A 24,153-nucleotide genomic window follows, 5' to 3' on the forward strand; every position below is an offset into this window, starting at 1 on the left:
ATAGGGAATATTACAATGACGATGATGACGAACCAAGCTGCTCTTGATCATTGAACAGTTAAGTATACATATACATTTTGACGCTTTATACATATACATTATATCATTTTATGTGTCCAGGGGTATAAATAGGACCAGTTTTGATAATTCCGACAGTGGCAATGTAAACAGCACTAACGATGCAGTGGGACCTGTTCAGGGTATGAAACTGGTAATGATGTAGCTGAACTTGCAAGTAAAAGAATTAAGTTTGCGCAAAGATAATTTTTGCAGAAAATGTGGCACCAGTTACAAGCCTACAGAATGTCCAACATTTGGAAAACAATGTTACAAGTGCAAGGGAAGACATCATTTTAAATCGATGAGCAAGTTTAAAGCTAGGCGAGCAAATACTGTGTTGTTAGGTGAACAAGACGATGTGGTTCAAATTGTAGTGAAATGGCCCAGACTCTGACGTTTCATTTTCTTTTCATATTGCTACAACTCACAAAGTTGGGTTAAAAAGAGCAACATCGAATGTAGGTGGTATAGACCCGATATTTATGCATACACATCGCCATCACCCATGAAGGTTTTGAGCCAGTTTTGGGCAGAGGTTCAATTACATGATCAGATAATGAATGATGTACGATTTGTTGTCATAGCAAGCAATGCAGAACCTCTCCTTAGTATTGAAACTGTATAGGCACTAAATCTTGTAAACTTTACAAATCTGGCATCCGGTGAGTACAGTGTGAAGTTTCCTAAACTCTTCTCAGGCTCAATAAGTAAAGCTGATCACAAAATCAAGTTGTCAATTAGAGAGGACGTGTTGCCAATAGCTCAATCATATTGTAGAATCGCAGTTGCCATTATGAAAAAGTTGGAAAAGCATTTAAGTGAGCTTGTAGCCTACAACATTATTGAAAAAGTAGACAGCCCTACTAGCTGGGTTAGCCCCGTGGTAATCGCCTATAAAGCAAATGATAAAATAAGGCTGTGCATAGATATGCAAAGAGCAAATGCTGCTAATATCAGACGTCACTACCCAGTACCTGGACGAGTTGTTGAGGGATATTAATGGGGTCCATTTTTCATCAAAATTAGATTTAAGGCTAGGCTTTCACCAGTTTGTATTGAGCTCAGAATCCTGAGACATAACAGCATTCACCACTCATGTAGGGCTATATAGATACCAGGGTTTACGTGTATGTCGTAATTTCCATTTCGGTAACATTTTCATAACTCAGTTCTATATTATTTCCATTTCCAAATAATTTCCATATTATTTCCATTTCCATAACATTTCCTTAATTCATTTCCATATTATTTCCATTTCCATAATTTACTTCCATTTCCATAACATTTGAATAATTCATTTCCATATTATTTCCATTTCCATAACATTTCCATAATTCATTTCTATATTATTTCCATTTCTACACGATTTCCATATTTCTAAAATAGAATTTCCATATCCATTTTCATAAAATTATGGAAAATATTTATGTTTATGGAAAAGTAAACATTTTCATAATATGTTTAGCGATCCCTGTTGGATACAAGAGAATATTTGGTATAAACGTTGCTCCTGAAATCTATCAGCGTGCGGTTTCAAATATTATCTAGGGCATCACAGGTGTAGCAAACTTGGCTGATAACATAGTTGCAGTTGGGAAAACACAGCCTGAGCATGACTAAATGTTGCTTGAAGTTCTTGCCCGCAATAAGAAAGCAGATATGACCCGCGACAAGGAAAAATGTGTGTTTAGTCCTCGTAGCATAGAGTTTAAGGGACACCGCATATCACCTGAGGGTGTAGATCCAAAAGCTAGTAAAGCCAAAGCGATATTAGAAGCTACTGTACCATTGACAGTGGGAGAGCTAAAAATCTTTCTGGGACTTGTGGGCTACTGCTCTAAGTTCATTCCTTCCTTGCCAAATTAAGCTGAACCTCTACGAGGGTTGACAATGAAGAAAACATCCCGCACGCCCACATCGCTGAACAGTAGTGAGTTAGAAGCCTTCAATAGTCTTAAAAAAGACTTGGCTGATTACAAAACTCTGGCCTACTTCAATATTAACAAAGAAACAATACTGCACACAGATGCTAGCCCATTTGGGATGGGAGCAATACTCATACAATACCATGGAGACATACCACAAGTGATATGTTATGTCAGCAAAGCCTTAGCAGATGTAGACATGACACATGCAAACAGAGCGGGAAGCCTTGGCAATAGTCTGAGCCTATGAGAGGCTGCACCATTATAACTTCGAAGTTCAGTTCACCTTATATACAGACAACAAGCCTTTAGAGGTGATCTAAGGCAGTAAAATCAAACGGACATCCTTAAGAATTGATAGATGGGTGCTTAGGCTAGTGTTATGACTTTAGGATTAAGTATGTGAAAGACGCTAATAACATTGCGGATCCGTTGTCAAGGCTAATTTGTGTTGCCAAAAGGCCGTCCGAGCTGGGGCAACCTAGTGCTACAGTTGGAAACGTCGAGTTGCACGTCAGGTTCACAGTGTTTAACTCAATCACAGCCATGACTGCAAATACGGTTGAGAGAGCAAGTTATGAAGACTCCGTGCTAAGCGATGTCCCTGATGCACTTACAACTAACAATTTTGCTCCGATACCGACAGAGGTACCGTGCATACACCAAACAATTAAAGATGAATTGAGCGTTTTAGGAAAAATACTGCTTAAGGAAATAGGATAGTAATACCACTAGGGTTGAGAAAGGATATGCTATGGCTAGGGCATGAAGGCCACCTAGGCATAACAGGTACCAAGAGAAATTTGAGATGCAGGGTTCGATGGCTAAGTATAGATGCCGACATAGAAAGGTGTTAGGCATTGCCAAGGGTGTCAGTTGACAGGTCAAACCATCTGTAGAGATCCAGTTTATAAGAGTGACTGATATACCTAATGGGCAGAGAGAAGAGTTAGCCTGTGATTTGCTAGGGTCACTTCCAAATGAGGACCACATTCTAGTGCTGGTGGACTTTCACAGCCGCTGGTATGAAATCAAATTCTTGAAAACAAAAACATGCAGCAAAATTATAGAGGTGCTTAAAGACGGCTCTGAAATTTTTGGCTTTTCAGTTTATCTAAAACAGTCAATGGATCTCAGTACAAAGCGCTAAAGTTTAAACAGTTTTTGCAATTGATAGGCGTACATCACTATTCGGTAATTCCGAGGTGACTAGAGGCACATGGGGAGGTAAAGAGGCGGAACCAATCAATAATGAATTGTGTCAGAATTGCCTATGCAGAAGGTTTAGATTATAAATCTGAGTTGAAGAAATATTTACTGTCATATACGAACACTCCCCATAGCGTAATAGGCAAATCATCTGCAGAAATGTTGTTTGACCGTGAACTTAGAACTAAATTGTCCCAGATTCAAGATATACATAATGATGAAATTGAGTGGTGTGATTATGATAGCGAGCTTAAGCAAAGCATGGTGGAAACCAAGAACAAGAAACGACAACCCTGCACCACTAAAGTAGGGGACATGGTTTTGCTTCGGAGAGAAAATCCCACCAAAATTGAAACCCCTTTCTATCACCAACAATTTAAGGTTCTTGAAGTGAGTGGACCGATTCTAGTTTTAAAGTCTGGGTTGGGCATTATTAGTCATACTAGACCATATATGTTGCCTTTTGAAGATGTTGTAGGTGCAGAGAATCCTGATGAAATACAACATGTCGACAAAAGGAGGGTTCAAGAGGCAGTTGCTGATCACCAACCAATAAGTACACCTGTAACGACTACCACTGAACATAGTGAGGCCCCAGAGCCTATGATGTTACCAGAGCAGACTGGTATAAACGATGACCCGGTTTCAAAAACACTGCTATGAGATCTAACAGAGAATGCCGGCCCCACCTTACAAAACTATTTTACATAGTGGTCACCCTCTAAATAAACAATGACTAAACGTGGGATGTGGTATCTATATATATATATTTCTCAGTCTGTTGGAAATCCGGCTATAGCTATTATTAGAACAGCTGAGCTGGACAACAATACAGACTCAAAGTCATGGCTTACCGTCATTGGAAGCCTAACCTTATTAACTAGCTTAGTGGAGTTTTCTATTGGCAATATGCCAGGCTACTAGCTTGAAAGGTACAGTTGTTTGACAAAGTTTTAAAGCCTTTACAGTTGTTTTTATTTTTCTCTTAATTTATTTCAACTACACGACACACTTCTCTCATATATGTACTTTGAAAATTATAATGGCAAATGTTGTTATATGTTAAATACAAATCAATTTTCTGTCCAAAGACTCTTCTATTACACGGGCAACGCCGGGTGGCACAGCAAGTTATATATACATGTAGAATTACATTGTACTGTAATGTACCACATAGGTTAGGTGCACTTTTACAACAATGGCTGTTTATAGCACATAGGTCATGAGTACTTATACTAACTGCATATGTGACAGATGACACCATATTACACTGACCGATAAGATACTGTTTTACTGCCTGCATGAGCAGGAGGCCAATTGTCTGCTAAGTCTTTGGATGTAGTTGACTTATAGTTTTGGCAGTCAGTGAGAATATACTTGTGTTGTGTTGGTTACACACACACAAATACAAAGTTTCACTGTGATAAATGAGGTTCATATGTTATCGCAAACACAGGGAATATTAGACTGGCTAGCTAGTCGAATGTCAATCAACATGTGAATCAACTACGCTAAAAGACCAGAGTCCGATTTTGAGCTTATAATAGTTCGAAAAATCCAAACCTTCGTTGCAGCAAAAAACTTTGGGACTCGTTGCTTTAACAGAAGTATTGGCAAAATTTCTAGAGAAACTTATTGCCAATCATATTAGACCACCTATCAATGTTAGCACATAATTTTCCACGCAGTATGCTGCAGCTATACTCTTAGACAAAATCCATGTAATAATCGAGCTAAAGTCTGGTTTATTTTTTTGTGAATTAATAATTAATAGTAATGAATATTTTGTGAATTAGGTCATGAATGAATTTTTGCTGCAGAGGATGCAGATACTAATAATCCGTCTTATAAAGATTTGCGTAACCGGCTCGAATCTGTTGCTGCTCCTTCATCATGTTGGTTAACTCATTTAATTTAAAATGCTCTGATATAAAAAGACAAGGAGCAAAATAAAAGGCTTAGACCTATCTGTCTACAACTTTTGTTACATTGAGCCGAAGAAATTTTGCTCAACTAAACTATGATTTTAATGATGAGTCTTTTTGTATTTAGTAAAAAGCCTTAAAAGGTTTTATTAGTTTTGCGCTCAACATATCCATTATAGCCTACTGTTACACTGGTGGAGGCTAATTTTGTTGTATGGAAATAATGCGAAAACATTAATTATACCAATAGGGAATGCAGCCAGACCACAGAACAAGCATATAATGCGTACAAGCAGCAAGACGCCTAAAGATGTCAAAAGATCCAATAATTGAAAACGTCAAAAGAAAATTAGAAACTTCCGAATTGGAAGAAATCAGTCATGGAAACTGCATCAGCACCGCCTGTGGAAACCACCAAAGGGAGGTGGAAGTAATTAAACTTACCAACTACCTTCACCAGAAAACCACCAGAGAAACATTAGAGACGAGTCAAATGAGTCACATACAGATCTGCCACTCCTATCAAACATGACCTAGATACCAGAAGTAAGTCAAGGGCTCCACGCTACATGTCAACATCACATGCACCAGCTGAAGACTTACGCAAACAATATATCTTCACATGCCTGATATGAAGCATTGAACCTTAAGGCTAGCCATCCCACATGCCAGACATCTATAAAAGAGAACAGCTCCAATGACTCAGCGTCTCTAGCTTGAGCTCTGACTCTCTCTCTCTCTCTCTCTCTCTCTCTCTCTCTCTTCCCGAGGGCCTCCTTGGACGCTTTCCCATCTGCCTGCTGAGTAGCCTCTCTTCTCTCAACCAATGGAGCCTCCTTCTCCTTTATCAGCTGAGCCTTTTCTACATCACTATCTCAACTGCTGACACTCTCTACATATGGCCTCTCACGATTCTCGTTTCTCTGTCAAAACTCACAGCTGTACAGGACTGATCAACAAGCATAGACGACCGTTCGAGTAAGGATGTAATTTTTATTAGCTCTTCTAATTGTTTGTCATTAATATTATTGTTTAAAAGTTTGTTAGTTGTGTATTTCAGGATTTGACTTAGGACTATAGAATAAAGAAGTAACTTTTACTGGTAAACACCAGTATTGCTTACAATAGCTTAACACCTTCACTATAGCTGAACCAGTAATAATTAAATTAGTTCCCACAAGATAAGCCAATAAGCAAAAACTAAACACAGTCAAAAAAGAATAATATGACAAGCAAATTCAACACTGCTGTTGTGTGTGAATTCGGGTTAGTTATGCATGACATAATTTCTCCACAGCAACGCATAACCACCTGTCAGCGTCATTGGATGTACAGTATTTTCGTTTTTAACACTCACACGAGTTGGGACTCGACCTAACAATATGGAAAAATAAAAAAGCAACGAAACTTCCAAATGCATTAGATTAAACAAAAACGTTTCTTAAGCACGTACACGTTGCTACGATTATGGATACTTTCTTGCAAATACCGGTTGGCCCAAGTAAGAAACGCATGAAAATAACCATCAAATACAAAACCGTGCAGCATATGAAGCTTTTGAGAAAAGCTATAAATATAGAAATTTTATGCAAGTCCAAGATAATAATAATTTTGAGAGACATCCAACGCACCTGAATATTCGAACCGATGGACGGATAGCTTTCTTTCATGAAGTCTCGTGACCAAAATTCCAACCTTGTGAGTAGCCTGAAGTTCTAATCAAGAATCATTTGACTCATGAATAAATTCATGAAGGAAGAAATATGAATATGATCGGTCGTTTTGCTATCTGACTCTCAGTCTACACAAAGGCGCCTTGATGTGATATAAACATTACCCTCACTCACATGACCGCCCCGCAATTTGGGCCGATAAAAAAGTTATATAAGACGCAATATTTTCGGCACGATTGTGAGTCAATTAAAACGTTCTATCAAATAAATAATTTTTTCAAACAAATACCTAGATGTTTGCGAAACATGCTAGTTGACGCAAATCCGAACAGACAACTCCAAAATGAAATCTGTTTTATCTGGTACTAGTGAAAAATAGTAACGGAAAAACAGCTACAGCTTTCCACAATATATGTACATGTATACATTGATGTAGATGAGTCTATTGAATTGAAAATAGTAAACAAATAAGTGCAATTTGTGTTAGAAGGAAGAATAAAATAATTACAACCTAGGATGTCTACATAGTTACCAAATTAATTGTTGCTAGATTTTACCTTGCCCAACAATAATACTTAACAACTGCTAAAACACTGATTGCAATTTACTCATCAGTATGTGAGCTTTCAACTATTTGCAGTGTTTCTCTATATGCCTTGTCCATTGCATGTTTCACTAGGCAAGCCATTATATTTGTTCTGTACCTTATTGCTATGATAAACCAACTTCAAAACAGAGGCCAATGATATTACTGTGATTTATTTTACAATAAAAAATCGACAAATAAAGAAAAATCGACAAATAATACAGAGTACACCAATAACTGTCAAACCTTATACTACAGGATGTTTTCCTGAGGTCCACCTGCACAATGTTGCATCTCCAAGCCAATGGTAAACATTAAAATGACTAGCAACATCGACATGTTCGGTGTAATCAACCTCACAGCTAAGCAAATTCTTACCCAGAAGTCACCAGGTTATCAGGCTTTGCTTTAGCTACATTTGTAACAAATTTACTAACATAAAATGCTAAATGAAAGCTGTGAAAATTACATAAATATAGATGACATCATGTAAAGCACTGCTATGTTTACAATTTTTGCCTACATTAACTGTCATTCACCATACTTTTCAAAACTGATGGCAAGCGCAAAGCAAATTGAATCTCCTTCTGACTAGTATATCCGAGATACAGCAATCATAAAAGTAGACAAACATCTTTCAGTAGTTGAAACTTATTTCAAGTCTTCTTCTTCGTTTATCTGTTTCTTAATTCGCAGGAGTATGGCAGTCATCCAAGAATCCAGTCTACTGATGCTGTCGTAATCTGTAACGGCAGCCGTGAAATCTTCTGTGCTTTCACCTTCGATGGCTGGTAGTATTTTCTATAGAAACAAGTAATCAAGCCGAGATCATTAGAGCACAGGTACAATTGTCATTTATCTGAATAAAGCAACAATTGTAATCTATCTGAATAAAGCCACAATTGTAATTTATTTGAATAAAGCCACAATTGGAATTTATCTGAATAAAGCCACAATTGCCATTTATCTGAATAAAGCTACATGTTTACAGTTTCAATCACTGTCAGATAGGCTGTTAGCAAAATATTAATAATTCCCCTGAAAACATCAACAGACACACCTGATAGCAACAGTCAAACCTCTACATAACAATTGCGGTAACACAGCTAATGTCCAACAAGCGGTAGAACATTTTAACGAGTCCTTCAGGTTTTTTCGAGAGTCCTAATATTTTCCAACTATTCGAAATATCTTGAATCTTCATTGCCTGAACCAAATTTGTAAAGAATGAAAAGCTATAAAGAAATAAATATAAGGTACATGTAAATTGGTTGAAATTTCACCATATTTCCGAAAATTAGCCTCCAGACCTCTACCACCATCTTTTCCTCAGATAATACCCATGAACTGACCTACTCTTAAGTTTGCACTCTCTAAGGTAAATGACCAATAAAAAACATCTAGTAATTGTTTATTAAAGTATCGTTTTATATCTCCAGTAGCACCCTTCTATGCTGCTTGTTTGTTATTGTTTGTTTGCTGCTATTTGTTTTGTAAGTAAATGTGATTACCTACGGTGTTTGTTGAGTTTTATCAGGCTATTTCGACTGAGGAACGAGTTATTATTATTTACTGTAGTGTATTCTCCTCAAAACTAGTTACTATTTACTAGTAGTGTTGAAAAATAAATAACGTGTTGGTTTACTGAAGTATTTTGGAACGCCCAAACACACTTTAAAGGATATTACAAAACGAAATGCAAATAAACATTGTCACTTGACGCGACCAAACTACATATAACTAAAGTTTAAATCACCCTGTACTAAGCCTATCCTATTGTTTCCTTAGTCGTTTTCATCGTCAAACCCTACGAATGATAAGGGCAATCTCGCACTCCTTGTTTTGAAAGAAACAAAAAAGGCTAGCTAAGATAATGATAAACAGGTACATTCAGGATACACGAGGACAATATGCTATTCCAAGGTCATTCTCAGATGAGTTTAATGTTTTCACACAGCAGCAACATAAAATAACAACCAACTTATGATCTTTGACTTCAACCTGCCTCTTCTCGGCAATTATCTGATGAAGTGTGTTTCCTTGTGGAAAAGTGAAACACCCAGATATTTTTTTTAGGATTTATGTCCTTATGATATACTTTTGATGTGTAGAAGAGATGAAAGCGTGGATTAACATCTAGGTAAGTTGTTGCGATGATAAATACATTTTATTCGTCTTCATAATTAGTTCTTGCGTCCCTTAGCCTTAGGCCAAACCCGAGTCTACTCTTAGACTAAGCGTAATCATAGAACCATGGGCTCACCTCCAAAAATTTGCATTCTCGAGAGTCAGCGAAGGCTGGCTGCATCTCTTTGTACTTGTTGAGGGCGAGCTGACCGTTGAGCACGTCAATGCATAGCTGGCAGAGTACGGCCTTGAAGAAGTGGTCTTTGGCGCTGTATTTCAGTAACGTGTTGTCCATGGCAGAGGTACCCAGCTGCGGAGAAAGAACCAGATTAAGATTATACATGAATATATGTATAAAGAGAGGGGTGAAATGGGCACAAAACCAAAAAACTTATTTTCTAAAAAATGACAGATTATAATCGTCTTGCGGGTACTGACTGCCATTATTAATAACTCTGAAGCCAGTTAACAATTAAGCTACGGATGGCAAAGCATTACGGCATTGCTCTTTTTATTTTAGACTTTTTTAAACATTTGCTTAAAAGTTGACTTGCAAGAAAATTCACATTGGACGCCATTTTTCAGTACTTACTGTTTCGCCATAGCAACGGTTTTAAGGTTTTTTATCTGAGGATTGGGGACTTGCATTGGCTAAACTGATTTTCACATTGCAGTTATTTGGTATCAAAAGGTCCACCATGTCTTACTCTGTTGTTTTGTAGGAGCAAAATATTTGGGAATGTGATTACAAGCTCTTAAAAGCTCAAAAACGAACAGTTAATCACAGCCATCACGAAAATACCGTAGTTTGGAATTTCTTTACTTCGACGACATACTCAAACATTGTGGTTATTGTTTTGACACGTAATATTATCATGTGAAAGTAAAGGCTCAATACAAAACGTCTCGTAGCAATAGTTTATGACAAACACTTCGGTTCTACCGGAAAGCCCGTACCAAATATAGATGCTCACTACTTTACAGTTTCGTTTTAGCCTGGTCTAATTATCTAGTCGTAATCTAATCATGTAGGCCTACCCATACTTCTTGCCAACTAGCGCAGACAATTTCTGCAGCATTTTTCGACTACCACAGGTGACCAACAGGCTCCCCATGTTTGTCAGAAGATGATATGCACTCCTTTGAGCTAAGGTTAAAGAATGAATCAAATTTTTACGGTAGGTTTTGAGATATCAGTGCTCAAAGTGACATAATTACAATGATGATGAAATAGACGCCCAAGGAAAATAGACATGGTTTTATTGAATGCGTGAAGTATATTTGTGAAAAATATTTCGACGAATGAGGTTGCATGAAAGTGTTAACAGAAACCATCGTGTTCAGCTACGTCCCATTTGAGCCGTTTTGGAAAGGGATTCCAAACTACGGCGTTTTCGTGATGACTGCGGTGAACTGTTCGTTTTTGAGTTTTTAATAACTTGTGATCCCATTGCCACATATTTTAAACCTACAACACAGTGGAGCAAGACAAGGTGAGTCTTTTAATACCAAATAACTGTGATGTGAATTTTGTTGCAATTCAATATTCAAAGAATCTGTAGGCCATATTCCAGTTCCTTTGGAGAATCAGTTATATTATGTAACTGACCAAAATGTACACCCGTGTTTGGCCATGACTTGGAAAAGAACCTCGGTGATTGGTTGGAGCAATTAGGAACTCAACATAGCACTTTGTAAACAATAACAATCAATTTTCTCATACCACACAAATTTCTAATTAGGAACATAGTCGTTCTCCAAGCCTTGACCAAACATGGATGGACATTTTATCCAATTAAAAGAAAACTAATGCTTCGAATGACCTGAAATTTGCTGATTCCACAGAAAATAATGTGTAACAGCACGACGTTAGCTATTTGTCCATTGCCAATGTTCAACTTGCAAATGACAAACCCAGACTTTTAAGATAGTCAACAGTATATAGTTGCATGGCTTCAGTTCTGTTTTCACAGCATTGTTCGTCTAATACAAAATCAGTGCAAGTAGCATTTGCCATTTTTATTTGTTGTAAACTTGTGAACACAGATTATTTTTTCAATTTCTTATCATATATGCCTGCTGAAAGTCTTGTTCAGATAGAAGTTAAAATGCACAGTTGGCAGCCCTTGAACCGAGGGAAGTAATTCTATAATTGCACATACATAAGCGAAAAAACTTATTAAAGCAATAAAATTATAAATATTGATTTATTATCGGATTATTTGTCAAACACCCCATCATATCTCTGACTACAATACCTTCAAATGCCTTGCAACGACTTCGCAATTATTTGATTTTTATGTCAGGAATGATTTCTATCATATGATGATCCAGAGTCTTTGAAACACGACAGTTTCGTAAGTGCAAACGAAGAGGTTGATGAAAAACAGAAATTAAACAAAACACTACAAAAATAATAAAAATCCTCAAGCGAAATTCGTTAAAAGTTTATATATAGCAGGCTAAAGTGGAGTAAGTTATGCTGTGTATGTCTATTGCTACCTTTACTTACACTGGCTAACATATTTGTAAAGTAACTATGAAAACCTCATTTTATTAATTATAGCAATACTATTAAATATTTTTTATATTTATAATTGAGTTTTGAAAAATAATTCATAAAATGAGTTTTTAATGCTATAACTGTAGTATTTACTAATTCACTACCAAAGGTTTCAAATGAATTGCAGAAATATTGCTCTAATATATACCAGTTTAAACACACAAACATACAGTATACGTTCATATAACGTAAATTCCACATAATGTGAAGTTACGTAATTTTTTTTGGTTCATATAACATAAAAAATTCCATAAAACTTATGGTTTTAATTCGGTGCAACTTCTCGAATTCGATTAGTTAACCTTAAAATAATGCTTTCTCTTTTCCCGCACTGTGAAGAGAAAATGATGTACACATAGAGGGTTATTCCGATTATATATATATATATATATATTATATACAAGTATGTATATATATATATATATATATATACAGTCAAACATGGATAACTCGAACTTCAAGGGACCGAGCAAAAGTGTTCGAATTATCAGAGCGTTCAAGTTATCAGAGCACTGTCACAAGTCCATATATTTACTTATTTATTAGTAGATACATGTACATATACAAACTATAATATAAATCAAAAGCACAAATGGCTTGTTTCAAATTAAATGCTTCTAATGTAAAGTTTAAAACGTTTTCATGAAAAAGTATAGAGATTTTTCTATCACTTGAGATTGGTTTGTTGTTTGAGGTGATGTTATTGCCAGGACGTTTTTCAGATTGACATTGGCAAAACTTGATCGTTGTTGAAATGCTCAAAAGAAAAGACATTTTTTTCTTTTGGGGTTTTACCCACGATCAATTTTGCCGTTTTTTCTTGAAGTTTATGCAGATTACCTTACTTTACCTGGGATTCGTTAAGAGCAACACTCCGAGGCAGTTCAATTAGAAGTTTTATGAGGTTTTACGGTACATTCTATATCACTCACGCTTTTTTAATAGATACTTATTGAATGTACACATGTATCCTGTGTTTAGGTCAAACGATGAATAGTTTTTTGTAGCTCAGACAACGTATACGTTTAATTACAACATTTTTTAAGACGTTTTAAACATTCAACATTCCGACGTTGATTCAACACGGAATCAACGTCGGAAAACTATTCATCACGGACTAGCCGGGTCACGCACTCAAGGATTTTCGCCACGCACATACAAAACAACATGCGACTTTTGTTTTGTATGTGCGTGGCGAAAATCCTTGCGCCCGTGACCCGGCTAGCCTGTGCTATTCATCGTATCGCAGAATAAATCAAATTTCACCAAACTTTTAGAAAAGTCGTTGACAAAAATATTTTGCCGATGGTGGTAATAACGACGCTTATGAATTACGAAAAGATGAAGTTTACCTCTATGGCTTTGAATAAAGTGATTTTCTAAAGCGATAACAACCGTTTCGGTAGCCGTTGGGCAAAAAAACAGTTCGAATTAACAGTGTTGAGTTCGAGTTATCTATAGCAATTTATCATTACGTGGGAACGGACCAAAGGAAATGTTCGAATTAACCATGTGTTCGAGCTATCCGTGGACGAGTTATCCATGTTTGACTGTATTAGTAACATGACGGGCTAGTTCGCCATGCTGGACCGTCAAGTACGTCAAGTACATCAATCAAGTACATCAAGTACGCAGATAAAGCACAGAGAATTATAAGTAGCTGCAAGATTACTCATAAATACTTAAACGCAATTGATTGTTGTAGGTATTGATGTAGTGTTGTTCTACCAATCTAAATGTCACGAGTTAGAGTATCGTTAATGTAGTATCGGTAATAGAGAAATGATGGACCATAAATTGGCGAAAAGTGATAACAAAGGAAGACAGTTGCCAATACACACTAATATTGCAACAGTTACCCAGAGTTGGTATGCTGGCATTGGGTTGGGTGTGTCAGAAACCCTAGCGGTGGGAATAACGGCATTCTTGGGCTCATTTATGGGTCTGTTAACAAATGGTGTTTTTTAAGTAACAGCACGAACCAATCACATAAATTCTTGCACAGTGCATTAGACCTAAAATTTCCCTCCCACTTTCAACTGATTTTAAATATCTATATCAAATTATTTTGTTATAATAACAATTTTAATTGGGACGATAACACAAAAAAATTAATACGACTCGTTTGTTGGTAGGTAGGACATGGATGATAGGATGCGAATGAAAAATTATACTAACTATAATTTTCGAGTTCAATTTGAGTCATGAAACAATAATGAACGTGTGCTCGATGGATACGATGCTACTGTAAATATTTTTGCCGAGTTTTTAAAATCATATGAATTTTTAAGGTTTTAGCCCGAATAGCTGTGAAACACTTTATTCCGTTTGTTGACCTTTGCTGTGGGTTGCCAAATTATTTTACTAGTGTTTGACCAAATATCATTGTAATACGAGCACATTTAGATATATATAATAAATGTTGAACAACTTTGGATCGGTGGACAAATTGCTCAGGGCAACTGACACACATTGACCAAAACGGCCAGGGTTAAAAGGGTTAACGAAACCTTAGCAAATGAGAGAGGTAAAATACGTTCTTAAGTAGTGCAGACAACGCCAGCATCGAAATGTACAGATAATGTAATTCTTATGGATATTAAATATTTTAGTTTGGTAAGAGAAATATTTCTAAAGGCAAAAAATTAACAAGATTTCCTAACAAGGCAGAGGTCGCCATAAGCAATGTCGTCCAGCTTATATCGAATAAACTAGAGATTTTAAACCTAACTTTGAGTGAGTATAACAAATGGACAGCAGCGGATTGCAACTCTGCACGGTTCAAAATAGAACTGCTACCAACACAGTGAACAGATACCTAGAGGTGATGTACGAGACCTTGAAACATGTATAACTATGTGATGAGAAATAGCCAGAGCATATATCATCACACGGTGATAAGGTATGCTTTGGCACTATCATCATTATGCGCCAAAGCATATCGATGATAATAGTGGGACAATATCATTTTCGATACCGAGCCACTAATTAATGCAATCTCATCACATATTCAGCATGACCTTCTGACGTCAGTTTAGGAGCGTGCGATCCCATGGCTGATGCTCTGAATGAAACACCCACTTGGATAGGCCCAGACTTGGATATTGTACCCCCAATCACCTGGTTGGTCAATTTGAAATTGAATATTGTACCCCCAATCACCTGGTTGGTCAATTTGAAATACACCCCCTAAACACTGGGAGTTCCCTAGAGGGCAAACAGGTTCCACGCCCTGCTAAACATATAATATGATTCATGATTCATGCATTAATAAAGCAGAAACAAGGTACAAACAAAATTCTCAATTTTATTTAAATACGTTTTTATTTCGGATTTTCGTTTGTTATGTATCGCAAAAACGATCGTTTTTTCTTCTGCAAACGGATTATTTTTTGTTGTCAACAGAGACCAATATATTTTAGATTACTATTGGTAAAAATTAAACAAAAAAGGCAATTAACTAACCATACACGTATTTGTAAAAACCGGTCGTGTGGCGACATAATAGTCGCGCAGCCCACTAACGTCAGTATCGCAAAACGGCAAAATGTCGCTATGCCTGCAAAAGGGTTAATAAAATTTATTCCAAACATCAACCATCAGAATATCATTTTTATTTATAAAAAACATGACGAATATCAACGAAATAAATATATCATTCATTCTGAGTATATTGATGAAGGGTTGCTGAGATAATACAGTTTCGACTGTCCCTTTTACCTTCCTTTCCCGTCAGCAGGCAAGCAGCAGCAATCTACATTAAAATGAAGACTGGATTTTCGGTGCAATTTCTGGTATTACTTTGGCTGAATAAAACATTAATGAGCATGGGCCCTTTTACTGGCTTGGTTGTGGAAACCTCCCCCTAAAGTAGCAAATTCACTGACAGTGCTCCATGGTCTGAAAACCCCTCTAAAACGTGATTTTGGACCGGCCTTTTAGGAGGAGTATCAGCCCGGGGCGTGCGATGATTAATAGAGCAAACTAAACAAAATTTTAGTTGATTAAATAAGAAAGTATTGATTTTATTGAAAGTATTGATATTTTTCTACTATTTGCAATTGTTTTTGATGCTTGATCTGGCTGCCAGAATATTTCAAGATTAAAATAAACCAAAGTTGATTGCGGTTCAAATGCTCATAAAAAGTAGGTGTGAATTGAAGTAACTTGTTTTTATAGCTGAAAATGATGATATTGGTGATTGCGTTCTAGTTGCGATCAAGTTTTGAAACATCCTAGCAACCAGACAACCTCAAACGTCAAAATCAATCGCAAATGGCAGAAAAATACCGATTCTTTCTGATAAAATCTGATAAAATTTTGTGTAAGTTAAACTTTAATAGGAGGAAATCACATCTGATTCTCCTGGAATGAGATACTGCCATCTCGTCAGAATGAAATATCGGATCAATTTAAGCTTATTCAAAGGCAGTTTTAGAAATTGCCAATACTTTGCCTGTTGCCCGTGACTATAAGCATAGAGCAAAACATCTACAGATTCAGACTTGTATTCTCCAAGACTGTAAGACAAGCAATCTGATAATTGTTTGACAATCAAACGAGTGAGAGTGCCCCACACTAGCTGTCCATTACCATGGCAACTCACCATTTCAAATATCTGTGCAGCTTTTTCGAAGTCAGGTGGATCGACCTGCGCGCTCAATGTGGCGACCTTGAGGCTGCACTTATTAGCTGCGCTAGTAGACTCCTCTCCCCTGTAGTAGTCAGAGGCTGTGGCGTAGTGCTTGATTGCCTGTAGGTCAGAATATGCATGTCCTTGTTATGTAGGTGTGAGTATTGATTAGGTCTTGTACATGCACGCCTAGATAATCCTTCAGGTGAAAAGAAGTGAAACGACCTCCTAGCCTTGGAACTTTCAGTAACAATAGATGTACCTAACTAGAACTAGAAAAGGAAGCTAATATTATAGTGATGCATAAAATGGAAAGCCGATACACGAAAATAACATAGAGGTATCTAAAATAGAGCTGCTACAAGAAGCTAACATAGAGGTATCTAAAATAGAGCTGCTACAGGAAGCTAACATAGATGTATCTATAATAGCGCTGATACAATAAGCTTACATAGATGTATCTATAACAGAGCTAATATCTGACGCTAGCATAGATGTACCTAAAATAGAGCTGCTACAGGAAGCTTACAAAGATGTATCTATAACAGAGCTAATATCTGATGCTAGCATAGAGGTATTTAAAATAAAGCTGCTACAGGAAGCTAACATAGAGGTATCTAAAATAGAGCTGCTACAGCAAGCTTATACAGAAAACAATGTACAATAATAAAATAAAAGCTGATACAAAAAGGTGATTTAGAGATGTCCAAAGTCTGAGGCGGCTAGAACCTGTACAACACTCGAGTTGTATTGGCTGATAGCAAATGAACTAAATGTCAGCAAGTCAGAGTTCAATTCCCTAACAAGGCAACTGACGATGACACAGAAGGCAACACATTTTTCTCTATTTCAACTGAACCCAACAATGAACACTTGTCAGGATGCTGCAAGGGTAGACATATTTTTAATAAACAATCAATTCCGTCCACTGTAGCTGGGCACATCACGGTTGGTGATGCTCTCTTGCCACTAAGCTCAGAAACACTATGCCTCCATGACGCGCATGATCTGCAAATTGAGCCAATCTACATGTTAACTGCATCATGGGAATGACATAAATCCGCAAGCTAAGCGAGTTTTGCAAGTAGCAAAACTTTAACGAATCCATCCTGCTTGCAATAAAGGAAACAGCACTTGTAGATGATGCCCATTAAAATACCGCGCCAGCTATACAATTTTAAACATTCTCAATACTTACGTCGATTTCTCGATTGAGTTTCACATGTTTGCGTCACTAATTATTAAATTATAGCGTACATATCCTTACTTTTTTCAACAAAGCGCCGGAGTCAATCCGCATCATGTGAACGCACATAGAAACACTCAATTTGCTCGGTAACACAACTCCAAACCTGCATGATGCGAGTCATGGAAACACAATGAAAGGCAAGTCAAGATAATAGAGCCATCGTTTGTGCAACAAAGCGTGTCTACCTTATGCACGTCTTCTACTTGCACACTATGTAAGCGAGCAGATGTATTCTCATTCAGGTGATTGCAAACAGCACCATAAAGGCTCACCAATTCCACGTCTGCTGTCTCTTGCTCACATATCTCAGCAATTGTTATATGGTGCTTTGCAGCTATGGTAAATCGTCCCATGTCTGTATAGATCTCTATGGCTTTGAGAAGACAAGCTATGGCCTCTGTAGGGTCACACTTCCTACAAAAAATAGAAGGGTGAGCGCGTTGCAGACAACCATGAGGATTTAACCACAGCAATCTGATAGACTAAAGGTACAGCCACACATGCCGATTTTCTTGTTGGTTTTGACTGAAACCGCGAAATGAACGAAAAACACAGAACTGTCAGAGCTGTGCAAGCAAATCGAAATCGTCAATGAAACACTTTTAATTGGCTAAACAAATTAGTAGCGAGCGCGATTTTAGCAGCTTTTGCAATTGGTATAGTCAAAGAAACGTATTATGACACACAATAAGAGTATAAGCGCAGTTCAACATAGTACATGCAACTGCTTAGATTGCGCTACTGTTAGTTTTTCAATGTTTCATCACAATTACTACAAATCGTTTCTTTTTTAATAATAAACATTTCTTTTCTAGCAGCAGAAGTTGCGTTGTAGAAATAGTTGCCATCTTTAGCGCAATCAAGTCAGTTGCATCGTATTTACTATGGCAAATCGCGTTAGAATTTTTCTTGTGTCGCATTTTGTGCCTCGGATTATACAAATCGCAAAAGCTGTTACAATCGTAATCACTAATAAATTGTTTAGCCAATTAAAAGCGTTTCATCGACAATTTCGGTGTGCATGCACAGCTTTAACAATTCTGTTAATTTCAGCCAAATAATTCTGTGTTTTTCATCCAATTTGTGATTTCGGTCAAAAAAAAACAATCAGCATACATGTGTGGCTGTACCTTAACCTAGTCATGAGCAAATGTGTTATGGCCTCTAAATTATGTACCCAAAGAATGTATGGGTAAAACCATAACTGATAAAGCACAAACTACAAAAACAATACGAGTAATATGGCTGCCTTAACATTCACAGGTTATTTATATACTACCACATTTTAACCGATTACACAATAGAAGGGAGTAACTGAGAGTGCAGTGATACAGACAAGAGCCTGGCTTTGTACACATTCCTTGTTTTGTTTATACGACGTGCCTTGCGAAAAGTGAGTTTGCGCGATATAAAAAATAATAAACTTCAATCAGATAGTCAATTTTCGTTAATCATAAGCATTTTCCTCGCTTTCTTCGGCTTCTTAGACCATTTGGCCAGTCAAGAATGTTTAAAGGTTGACTTGCAACAAAATTCACATTACAGTTATTTGGTATCAAAAGATTTACCACAGTGTCTTACTCTGTTGTGTTGTAGGTGCCAAATGTGTGGAAGAGTGATTACACGCTCCTAAAAGCTCGAAAACGAACAGTTAATCGCAGCCACATGAGACCGCCGTAGTTTGGACTTTCTTTCCAAAACCGCTCAAAGCGTATAAAGGCAACGAGGACAAAAATACTATTAGGATCTATCATCACAGACCAAATTGAAAAGTAAACCATAGATTAACAAAAGTGGAGAACTTATAATATAGCAGAGAAAAAATCGTGTCATTTTGGATCTCGAAGTGAATCACCAAGATGCAGTCAGAAATAAACAATATCAGCCTAAAACTAATATACTACTCATTGAATTAGGCTATGCTATTTCAGCTTGCATTAATCTATTGATCTATTGACTGCATTTCTAGTATTATAGGGTTTGCACTAAAAGACTCCTATTTATATTATTGCAAATCAAGAGAAGAACATTTTAATTTAAGGTTATTGGTGATAAGGGCTCCAATAGAGGAAATTTCTAAGAGAGGACGATCCCGAATTGACAAAATCCTTCATAAGTTCTATCAAATCAAAGCTAAAGTTGGGCAATGAGATCATGATATATATTACAAAAAATGATGCAATCTCCCAAGTCATAGATAATGTAAGCTGCAGGCCGTTCAGAGACTAGTTGGGTAGAATTTTCGTGAGAGTTACTTACTCTTTAAAGTTTCAAGTATAGCATGTCATCATTATAAACAAGCAGCAACCATAATTATAATTCCACAGTTCTTCCTGAAGTACACAGGAAGAACTGTAAAATTCATGAAAAATTAAACAAATGATACCATATAAATTAAATCCTAATATTACCAATATGTCACGGGAGAGGCTGCTCATGAAAGTGAAATGATGAACTAGATAGGCCTATTATCTAGACAAATGCACTCAAATTTTACAGAACGTCTACAGAGTATAAATCCTTATGCCCTCTAATTTTACTAAATGAAAGACGCCGGTGAGTATACGATAGCAATTTTGATTGGATCAAAGACAACTAAACATCCTAACAACAGATGTGTGAAAAGAGAGTAAAACTAGCAACAGTGGTAAGTGAGGGCACTATTAATATGTGACAAATTGTTAATGAAAAGATTGTAACATTTCACAAACAGGCATGTAACTATTTACCATGCCGAAAACTGCACAAAAGCATGATCTGGTACATACAATGGAGTAAGAATATCCAGTGCAAGTGTTTAGTTAAAAGTAAGTACTACTTACCGATAGCAGTTACCGGCGTCGACAAACGCTGTGGCGGCGTCGTGACGACTGGAGAGCTTCAATTGAAGGTTAGCGCACTCACAGAAAGAGCTTCCAGCGCCTAAAATAGCAGCCAAAACGTAATCTAACTTATAAAATTGTAATCACAGTTAAAATGAAGAGAGAAATATTTATAAGAATAAATAAGTGCTTGACGGATGTTCAAGTGTCTGAAAACAATTTTTTTTAGTTATTTAATTGCTAGATGAATATTATTACTTACTAAAGAAAGTTTGAAACTTGAGCAGAAAAAACTATGCTAAAACAAGTTTTTTGTGTTAGAATTCTCCAAAAGTAGCATCTCGGATAACGGTGCATGTTGCACTTCTCTTTGCAAGCTGTCAGTGATAGAAGCAGTAATTTGAGGCCTTATTAAAGTATTATGGATCAATCGATGTCGCCGACACAAATCTGTGCAAGAAAGTGTTTCAAAAGCGATTTGTTTTGAATTCAGATACAACTTTTGCTCCTTACAAATACTGCAAAAACTTTTATGTAACTCCAAAACTGAAAAAAATTAACTTTTTGCGCTTGTCCATCGTTCTTCACCATAAACATTGTATAAAGAGAAAAATTACCATATGAAGCACGTTGAATCTCTCATAAACACTCTACTAATAAAATAAGACAGGCTAAAGAATGTACTGCTGATGTGCAACAACTTGTCCCCCAGACTCAGTCCTTCAGAATTTTGAGTAAATAAAAATGTAATGATAGTGACATGACTTGCACTTGCTGTGACTGTTATCGTCAAGGGTTAATATCCTACACAAAACATAGTCAGTATTTCATAATTAACACCCAACTGTATATACAACTTAAATATCAGGTTTTCTCGACTTATCTCATTGGTGGTTGAGTTTAAAAGTTTTTCACAGCATGGAAAACCAAATCTCAATTACTAATAACTAACAATAATAGACTAATAATGAGGTACACTTTTGTAAGTTACTTGAACGTGTTAGTTCAAAGCGACATTATGCTGAAGCGTGAACTAATTCATTGTCGCCAAACAACTTACTGGGCAGATAAAGAGCAAACATACTAATTAGCAAAAAAACTCATGGAAAATTCGCTCTTTACAGCTTGTTACTTAATAAACATGACGTGGGGCAATTAATCCTCTATAGTAGACTAAAAAACTGAAACTATAATAATTGTTAATATTATTTAGGAGGGTGCATACTAACCTGACCAATTTTTAGCCATTTTGTAATTGTTAGCAGCTTTACTATACAAATCTGAAGCTTCCTCAAGCTTTGTGACTCCTCTAAAACAAAAAGAAAATGATTGATCAATTCTCAGTTAGTTGATTTTTGGAATTTTACGTTTTAAACATAAGGTTTGAAGACATTACGAGATATCATTCATCAGGCAAATGACACATTAAAATACGAATACTTTTGAAACCAGATAAATGATAAAACTAGAGAAGCAAAAGAAATAGCAAACTATGAAAAAGAAAGTGTCGGCCTACCATTTGCATTACGGTTATTGCGTAGCAGCGAGAAACGAGTTGGAACACAAAATGTGTCACACTTGGTCGACATTACCAAGATGCAAAACTGAATACAATTTTCATTTATGGATCAAACAAAAGGTTTGATAAACTCATCCAGCAATAGCGCTATTCATTCGTCCCACTAAACAAGGACGCGAATTGTGCCAGGGGAATATGAAACTCACCCTCCGAATAGATTGTTTAGGAAGCCTGTGCTCGATTTGATTTTCTTTTCCGCTTCAGCTACTAACTGAATAGCTCTACTTTCATTGGGATCACCCGCCATATTGGGGAAAGGTTGAACTAACGTTAAAAGTAAATTACTTTAATTCAACATTACGATACCAATACCAGTAAACGGGATGATTGATCGGCCCATCCGGAAACACATCCCAATCGAACACGTCACGTGTACGCACGAAACATCTAATCACGAAAGACATTCTTCATAGTGCGGTATTGTCATTAGCCATATCCGGGCAACTAGACGCTCGAGCCGTTGCGAAACTCACATACTAGAATAACAGCAGGGTACGCAGGATAACAGCACACTAATCAACCGGATGACCAGGCGTCTTGCATAATTTACCGAATTTATTGCTAGCTTGAGTGTTTAGTTGCATACAACATGGTGAAAAGGTACTCTCTGATTATGGCTTCTGATACAAAGTTTAGTTTTGACAATTTGGCTCGAAGTACAAACGGCTCTGACTTAGTTCTCTTCCATTTTTTTGCTATATCGTTCATTCTGTCTAAGGAAAAAAATGCTAGTTTTTAAATCTTGCCATTCTTTATTGCTGCAGCTCTTTTGCTACACGGATTATGTGATTTTGCATTTTAAATTGGATAAAACCTGATTGTAGCAAACTATAGGCAACGTTTTGAGAATCAAAAAAAATATTAATTAGTATTCATTCTTATTTGTGGCAAATTTTAGCAGCAGTGGAGCAGGGGATAGCCTTTGGGATATTGGCATAGCGCAGCAAGCAGAGTTATCTAGTAAAGAAGAAATATCAGAAGAAAAGCACATGTTAGTTCTTGGAGATAAGGATTCGGTGGGTTATTTGCCCTTCCTATAGATTATTGTTTTCATCCACAGTTAAATATTTCTATAACAAAATCTTATTATGGTTTTTAGCATTCATTTGGGTAGAAAACAGATAACTTCGAATAAAAGCAAAGGCATTCATTGTTTTTTGATCAAAATGATTGGTTAAGTAGGCCTACATGTCTGATGGCCACAAGTTCTATTTGCAAAAAATGGTTATTTGTGAGATTTTAAAATAATATTAATTAATTTGTTCATCAGCAGTATAGGCCTATATGTGCACACATGTATGACATATTGAACACAATGTTCCTTGTTCTACTTTGATGAGCCAAATAAGTAACTTTATTGCAAATGTGCAATAGACAAGCCGTAACCACAAGGTTTCTATACAATAATGTTGATCCATGAAATACATTCATCATTTCAGATAAACAATAAAACAGTGGTAAAACTTGCATGAACTTGAATGGATTGAAACTTTCAATGATTTATACAAAATTGTATATAAAGTATTGTATATTTATGAAAATTATTATAGTTGAAATTATAATAAATTGTGTATATTATATAAATTAATATATAAAATTTATTATAAATAAAAATATAATAAATTGTGTAATCCCACGACCAAACACTCGCTTCTCTTGGTTTTGGGAGTTTTATGATAAATGCATATGTGCACACAACTCTCGAAAATTATCCATCATCGGTCAGACTCAAACCCTTGTATCGAAATTCATGCAAAAAATTTAACCATTTTTCTGTGGAGTCGTTTAAGTATAATAATGAT

General features: G+C 36.4%; 3 protein-coding genes across 4 annotated transcripts in view; 1 reads left to right on the forward strand and 2 right to left on the reverse strand.

Annotated features, from left to right (window-relative positions):
- The window catches only part of LOC137396771 (uncharacterized), a 28,525-nt gene extending 21,652 nt beyond the window's left edge, over positions 1-6,873 (reverse strand). The window contains exon 1 of the mRNA XM_068083082.1: positions 6,751-6,873. The gene's annotated coding sequence lies outside the window, so the exon portion shown is untranslated. The remainder of the gene's footprint in view (positions 1-6,750) is intronic.
- Positions 6,874-7,530: 657 nt separating this feature from the next.
- LOC137397656 (alpha-soluble NSF attachment protein-like) lies at positions 7,531-22,712 on the reverse strand. Its single transcript, XM_068083957.1, has 7 exons — positions 22,498-22,712; positions 22,002-22,081; positions 20,773-20,872; positions 18,223-18,364; positions 16,675-16,821; positions 9,642-9,815; positions 7,531-8,179 (listed from the first exon to the last, which is right to left on the reverse strand). Exons 1-7 carry the CDS (start codon positions 22,596-22,598, stop codon positions 8,030-8,032), a joined length of 894 nt encoding a protein of 297 aa, XP_067940058.1. The 5' UTR covers positions 22,599-22,712; the 3' UTR covers positions 7,531-8,029.
- Positions 22,713-22,839: 127 nt separating this feature from the next.
- Positions 22,840-24,153, forward strand: part of LOC137396373 (cytoplasmic dynein 2 light intermediate chain 1-like) — a 28,372-nt gene continuing 27,058 nt past the window's right edge. Inside the window, exons 1-2 of one of the 2 annotated variants that reach the window (XM_068082624.1) lie at positions 22,840-22,951; positions 23,250-23,367. In XM_068082624.1, coding sequence (XP_067938725.1) covers positions 22,941-22,951; positions 23,250-23,367 — 129 coding nt within the window. In that variant the 5' untranslated portion in view covers positions 22,840-22,940. The remainder of the gene's footprint in view (positions 22,952-23,249; positions 23,368-24,153) is intronic. The other variant, XM_068082625.1, reaches the window with a different exon arrangement.

This window comes from Watersipora subatra, chromosome 5 (genome assembly GCF_963576615.1).
Source record: "Watersipora subatra chromosome 5, tzWatSuba1.1, whole genome shotgun sequence".
Lineage (NCBI taxonomy): Eukaryota > Metazoa > Bryozoa > Gymnolaemata > Cheilostomatida > Watersiporidae > Watersipora > Watersipora subatra.

Coding starts and splice junctions, on each gene's coding strand:
- LOC137397656 (XM_068083957.1), bottom strand. CDS start 22,598: ATGGCGGGTGATCCCAATGAAAGTAGAGCTATTCAGTTAGTAGCTGAA. Junction 16,822..18,222: donor AGACAGCAGACGTGGAATTG/GTGAGCCTTTAT, acceptor TCTGACCTACAG/GCAATCAAGCACTACGCCAC. Junction 9,816..16,674: donor CTGCACAGATATTTGAAATG/GTGAGTTGCCAT, acceptor CTTTCTCCGCAG/CTGGGTACCTCTGCCATGGA.